The sequence below is a fragment of the Aplidium turbinatum genome, chromosome 4 (assembly GCF_918807975.1).
Source record: "Aplidium turbinatum chromosome 4, kaAplTurb1.1, whole genome shotgun sequence".
Lineage (NCBI taxonomy): Eukaryota > Metazoa > Chordata > Ascidiacea > Aplousobranchia > Polyclinidae > Aplidium > Aplidium turbinatum.
The window spans coordinates 32,934,636-32,941,890 of record NC_137475.1 but is presented as its reverse complement, the minus strand read 5'-3'; the positions used below and the strand labels follow the sequence as shown (position 1 = coordinate 32,941,890).

The 7,255-nt window shown below is 36.1% G+C and overlaps 1 protein-coding gene across 1 annotated transcript; it reads right to left on the bottom strand.

Moving 5' to 3' along the window:
• Positions 1-676: 676 nt before the first annotated feature.
• On the bottom strand, positions 677-1,255 carry LOC145769077 (toll-like receptor 2). Its single transcript, XM_082580673.1, has one exon. It carries the CDS (start codon positions 1,253-1,255, stop codon positions 677-679), a length of 579 nt encoding a protein of 192 aa, XP_082436799.1.
• Positions 1,256-7,255: the final 6,000 nt, after the last annotated feature.

The following is a 7,255-nucleotide window of genomic DNA, read 5'->3' as shown; positions in this document are numbered from 1 at the left end:
AAAAATACACGACCTCAACTCCTCGGTTTATACCTGGCCGACTTCAGACATGCCAAAATCCCTCCGACTCTAACTCTACAGCTCTAGTTTTGTAGACCACTACGTACAAAAAAAATAGAAGAGTGTTAAACGTAATAATGTAGTAGCCTACATGGCTCACGCAGTATAAATGACGTTATAACAGGTTACAAAAAATGCATGGAAATTTGTGCAGTAGTGCTTCACCGTATCATTTAGTGCTTGTAAGGTGTTGCATTATTTTAGACATAAACTTTGAAACACAAATGCAATAGTTTATTTTTAGAAGTTTATTTTTCAGTTTACTTCAGTTTGTTTTTATTTCCGCCAATCCTAGCGAAAAACAATATATGCCAAACATAGTAGAGGTCTAGAAAAAGTGGAAGCGACAAAACGGGGAGTTTTATAAACACAACCTTGTGATCACATTCTACCATCGTTATTAGGTTGCACAAGATTGGAAATTTTCTTGCCAGGAAATCATATCTCTGTCTCTTGCCAATAGCAACAAACAGACAAAGTGTGCAACTGTACATGAATGCCACTACTACTAGATTGAGAATAAGCCTACAGTAGTATAGGCCTAAATGCAGTATAGGCAACAGTTGTAAAAGAACAACAATGATTTAAAGTTAAACTGTTTGTTGTTCATGCCAATTCATTTTTTTAACTCTAATCGCAACAAATTCCAAAACATGACATCCATATTATCAACTGCGTCAGGAATCTGCAAAACAGCAACTTTTTTATTTACTAATTTCCTGCAAATTAATCTCCCAACTTCTTTACGGCCATCAAACATGATAAAGATTGAAGGATTGAATCCACTTTCAAATTCAATGTATTCCAATAGTGACAGAATGTATTTCATTTCAGAGCTTTCAGCATAATTTCCGCTGACTATTAATATGACTTTTTTACTCGCTTGAAGTCGTTGAATTATCTGTCGCAATGGAGAAGATCCACACTGACTTTCTCTCCCCAATATGCCAAGGTTAAAGTATGGAGCTTGATGAGATATATTGGGAACAAGACAATTATCAACCCATTCACCAACTTCCTCGTTCGTTTGATCGAATACCACAAATCCGTGATGCAAATAGTTTTTGTCCTTTTCCTTTCGTTTTGGAATTTCTATGCCCTTGGTAGAAAGTTGAACAGATTCAGTGGCATATCTTGCCAGCCATACTTTCCATTTTCGACTAGAGAAAACCGATGAAAGAAAAATAAAACACATCGTAATTAACGTGAATAAAACGCACAAAAATACATGCAAATAGCTTTCACAAGTTTTGTTCAACGCTGAAAAGGTCAGCAGTGATTGTCCAGCGATTGACACACTCGTTTGACACGATACACATCCTCCAAAATAGTCATCAATTAAAAACGGACATTTTGGCAACATTCCAGGATACAGAGGAAGAAAAAAATCTTTATGTCTAAACATAGTACCAAAATTTTGAACCATTTGACAATTGCAGAAAAATGAATTCCATCTCAAATCCAGATATTCAATATTGTTTAAAAAAGATGACGTAAAGACATCACCTCCTATTTTTGTAATATAGTTATTTTGCATTTTCAATCGAGTAAGCTTGCTTCTATTGCTTTTGAAAACCTTTGAGGATATGTAACTAACTTTATTAAAAGAAATGTCTAGTATTTTTAAGTTTGGGGACAGTTCAAACAAATTTGTATCCAATGTTGTAACTAAATTGTTAGAGAAAATGAAACTTTCCAAGAATTGCATAGCTCTCAATGTTTGAAGAGGAAAAGCTGTTAATAAATTTTTACTGAAATCAAGATGACGAACTTGAGGATTTGGAAGAAGGATTTTTGAATCAGATATTTGACATGATCGAAGTGTGATCGATTCCACAAGGGGAAATTGGGAAAACACGTCTGGAATAGTTGATGTGTACTCAAGGATGTTTTCAGAAAAATCAATTTTTTTAACATTGAAGTATTTTTCGTCTTTTGTATAAAATAACAGTTGAAATAAAAAGTATCCTGTTGATGTGTAAGTAAAACTGAAAGAAGTGGTAATGCTTTTGAGAAAAAGAACAGATCCAGCTGTTTCTTTTAATCTAGTACTGTTTAAATTCAAAAAGCGAAGATTTAATAGTTGAATAAAAGCTTTGTGATGCACAAACTGAATTGGATTTTTCCGAAGATCAATATAGCATATATAGGTCATGTTTGCAAAGTTACTTTGTTTGATTTCTTGAATGAAATTTGACGACAAATCCAGCCATTGCACAAAATTTGTTGAAGAAAGCAGAAGACTTTTTACTCGAGTTAGTTTATTGCTGGAAAGATCTAACGTTAAACTTTTATTGCAAATATTTTCTTCTGCAGCAATATGTTTAACCCGACTTGTGTAAGACGATAAAACGCGCATTTTTGCTCGTTTTTGTACTGATTTTTTTACACTCAAATAAATCTGCTTTGAAAGTGTGTGATTAGGCTTTAAAAAGGTGAAGTTCTTCAAAACACTTTCATCTTGTATTGCATTGCCAGATAATTTTAAAGACGTTAAAAACTTTAAACCAAGAAATGCATTTGTATTTACATATTTAATTCTACAATGAACTAAATTTATCTGTCTCAGATAAGGGAGTCCCTTCAGTTCCACCAAGCTATCGTTAAGCAACTTTCCAATTTGCAGCCGTATGTCAAATTCGTTCGTATAGATAAAGTGTGACGATTGGCCAAATGATAGCGTTGTTAAATTTTTCATTTTTCCGAACGACTTTCCTAGCTTCCAAGAGTTTTGTATTGGGTGTGTTACGTTGTTATAAAAATAGCAAGTTAAACTGTAACCCATGTATAATTCTTGCAAATTATATGGCGGAACAAACGTGGGATTGGAAACGTGCTTGAATAAACAGTTTCCCGACAATTCCAAAAACTGTAAACGCGTATTCCACCGAAAAATATCTTCTGGAAAGTAGTCTATGAAATTGAAGCTCAAATCCAAAACCTCTAAAGTTGTCAATGGATCAAAACAACCGGGTTCCAATGTTAACCAACCGTTTGCTGTCTCAAACAAAAGAAGGACGCGTAATTTTGGCGAGTTTACAAAATCAAATTTTCTTATTGATGTGAAGTTATTAAAACTCAAGTCTAAGCCTAACAAGTTGTGTGTCAAATATCTGTGTGGTACTTCAATGAAGCTATTGCCATAAAAGTCCAGAACTTGTAATGACTCTTTTATTTCCCAAAATACTTCGTCTTGAAAGCTAACACTTGTTTGGCATATATTGACTTCAATGTAGAAACAAAGATAACTTGCCAATAGTACTTTCAAATTCTTTAAGTAGGCCACATCGGACTTTTGAATTGTGTCAATACCAGTTAGCGATATATCTATATATTCCAATGAAACTGGAAGCTGTCTTGGAAACTCTGAAATAATGTTGCTGGGCAGCAAAAGCATTTTCAAATTGCAAAGTTTCCTAAAAGCTCCAGCTTCAATAGTCATGTTGCTGGAACAATAAGGCAAGTTCAAATCGTCCAAATGATTTCTGTCGCAATTAAACCCAAGTTGGAGAAATACAAGTTTGGTAAACCTTTCCAGGTCCTTTATTGCTATATGTCTAATGAGATTTTCACCTAAGTCAAGCGCGTGCACATTTTCAGATATTTGATTCGGGACGTTAGTTAGTCCACGTCTTCCGCAAAATACATACAAGAGTGGTTTTGTCATCCAAAGTGGATATCCAATCTGCTTAAATATTTGATTCTCCACATCTCCGTATACATCTGTTATCTTAACACCATCTACTAATGGATCGCATGGGTTTGATATCGTAACAAGTTGATATCCGTTCAAGAAACTCAGCACAATCACAAAAAGCCAACAGTTTGTCGACATCACCACCTATTAGCTGTTTTATTAAATAAAAGATTGTAATGGGCCTATAGCCGTGAAGCAAATTAGCCTACTTGGGAATCATTTCATATATCGACTTTCTCGTGCAAAATTGAATAAAAAGATTAAGCGATCTCCGATCACAAAATTTCCCTATGCAACATGCGCCCTAAACCTTGCATTCATTGAATGACCATGATAAGATACAAAGTGTGTGTCTACAGCAAAATTCAAGAAATATTAAGTATTATTTTTAATATATAAACTCTTGCTGCAGGAACTATTATGATAGGTCTTTCAACGAAAAAAGTTTACTTTCCACTGCTACTGCCTGATAGTAGAGAATTCACTACTGAGTTGCTCTAAGCCAAATAGTTTATCGTTGATAACAATTCTGATGGGCTGCATTTATAGTCACAAAATGATTAAAATAAGGAATAGAAATTGCATATTCAAGTCAACGCACCGAAAAAGCTATAACAATATCTCAATACCCGTCATAACAAAAACGAACACTCGATGAGATGATTCGTGCGTTTGTTATGACCAAAGTCGTATTTTCCCATTTTCCAGCCTTCTATAATATGACGCTCATGTCAGATACAGAGTTTTGCAAAATACGTGCAGCTGTTAGTTCTTTCAGAAATTTCCGTGCAGTTGGTAGTTCTTTCAGAAACTTTAATAAGACCTCTTTATACTGAACTGGAGTTTTCGTCAGGCTGTTAGCTGGATTTCAAACATTATTTTGTACAAAGGAGCAATGTACTTGGCTTCAACACAAGGCTGAGTACTCACTATAGAAGAAGTAGGCTAACCCAATATTTTGAAGCCAATTTTCTGGTGCATGAACAAAAAGATTGTTTTTATGGTAAATTTGGATTGCTATGTTTCAAAATGGGGTCAAAATTTGCGTATTCTATCTCATTTTTTATAAATTTGTAAAATATTTTTAAATTGAAAGCTTACGCCTTACGCAGTATCATATGGTATGGCTTACGCTAACACGGCGTTTTTGGCTTACAGTACTTTGCCATGCAAAGTTTAACATTATTTGATATTGCAGCGCTAAGAAACAACACAATTCACGATACTAATGCAATTTAGAACAAAATAGAAAGATCCTAGCCAATATACTTATACAAAGTTGCTATTACAAAAAGGAAAAAAAATCAAAACGTTATTCACGAAGACACCAACTTAAGTAAAAGCTTTAGGGTGAACATTTCTCTATTTTGTTTAATTAGATTATGAAATAGCTGGCATAGGCTTACTGCTGCAGTCTCGCACAAGGCACCATCACAAATCCGCCATAATGCTCGCGTCCCATCGTCGTTGATATCTTCATTCTATTTTTGCCTTTATATCTTAGTGAAAACGTTCACCTTGTTCCTCGCTAAGTGCACCAAGATTTTTAGGGACGTAGCTGAGGTGACTGTGGAATAAGTGAACCTTTACACTCATATTGCATACTAGTGCTTTGACAGAAGAAAGAGGTTGCTAAACAAGTTCACAGTAATTGTCAGCTTTATAGTTTCCTAAAAAGTTGCTGACAACTTCAGAAAATGACATCCATGCAGTTCGCTCTTCAGTTTTGATAGTTTATAAGCGTTGAGTCTGTCTGAAGACGTTGAATTTGAAGGCCGCCGGAAATGCCATCATTTATTCTTGCAATTTGACACGGATAAGAAGTAGCAATAACTAATGACGAATTACCAGGCTTGTCCATGGGAATGGGATTCCCACGGGAATCCCATGGGAAATGTCCTATGGGATGGGATGGGACAGCACGAATTCCATTTCTCATAAATTTGCTGAATGAGCACAGTGACTCGGAATATGAGTGCCAATGATAATGAATTGTCATAGATAGACAACTTTTCTGAACTTTAAAGTTAACAAAGTCAATAAATTTTGTCGTTTTGTATCTCTTTTTGTACATTTAGTCCTATCTAGTACACATTAGACTTAAATTTCCATAAATTTAATAACATTTATTGAATTGTATTTTGATGGGAATCCCATGGGATGGGATGGGATGGGACGGGACAGGCATGAATTGCTATGGGATGGGATGGGACAGAAAAAAACGTCCCATGGACAAGCCTGCGAATTACCCAAGTGCGGGGCCTGTAGCAGATTGATTTGATGTACAGATAATGACTGGGAAGTAATTGAATATTTTATAGATTTGATATTTTTTGATTATAGTGTAGCTGTTCTTGCCCATCGTGTTTCGCAGATAGGCTAGTTTTTAATCAACTTCAATTTTGAAAATGATCTCTCTCCAGTAGGCTACAATTAGTTACCATCATACATAGATATAAATGCGTAGCAAATTGTCAATGTTAGGAAACGTGGTGTCAATATTGTTTTCTTTAATCGAAGTGAAATAGTTGAGTTCTGAAGAGGAGCAATCAATAGCAATGTGCTTTACGAATTAGTGTATGCCTTGAGAGGCTTGAGACGTTGCTCCAGCGCAGATTGTAGGCTGTCCAATACTGCAAGGAAAACGTCCACCGGGAATCTGTCTTTAGTTGATATCCATTGCATCTGAAACTGAACGGCCACTGCCTACATTCTCATCGTGCATTCGATTTCGGACAATTCTTTTTGTGCTTGTTGGTCGATAATCCGGCACTTGAGTCAGCTTCTGCGCCTCTGACTCAAACTTAGCGAATTGTCCTCTGAAAGTCTGTAGGGATCCTGCCAAAGAAGCACACAACGCTGAAGCAATGTTGAGATTTTGCCGCTTTGTTTGAAGAGAGGCTTGACTTGTCTAAAAGCGATCGGGTAAACTATTTCAAAAAACCATTAAGATACCAATTTCAAGCAACTCCATTTTCTCGGGGAGTCCATTTGCCTGTTGTCGACATTCTGCCTTTTGCACTTGGTCATTTGCAAGTTTCTCCAGTGCCTCCTTTTTGAAAAAAAACGTTCTTTAATTACCTTAATGGCATCAGCTCTTCCGGACCATCTTGTTTCAGAGAGCTTCTTTAGCACTCCGCCACCTGAACACTCCAGAACGGACCACCGGTTTGTTGAAGCAGCAAAGATTAACTTACATATATATTTAGACGAAGTCAAAGAACTGAACTGTTTCTGGACAAGATTATGCAGCGCATACACCAACTAAGTTCAACGAATGAGCATAGCATGGAACATATTCTGCAACAGCACCAATTTTTTTTTTAACAAGTGCCTGTAGGCCTACTCCGTTCTATTTCCCGCTCATGTCGGACGCGTTGTAATAACTCTGTCCAAGGCAATCGGCAAGATTGATATTTTTCTCACTGGTGTACAGTATACGGTCGAATAATCTTTTAAACAGCTAGTATCGTGGGCTCGTGGCACTCGATCAGGCAG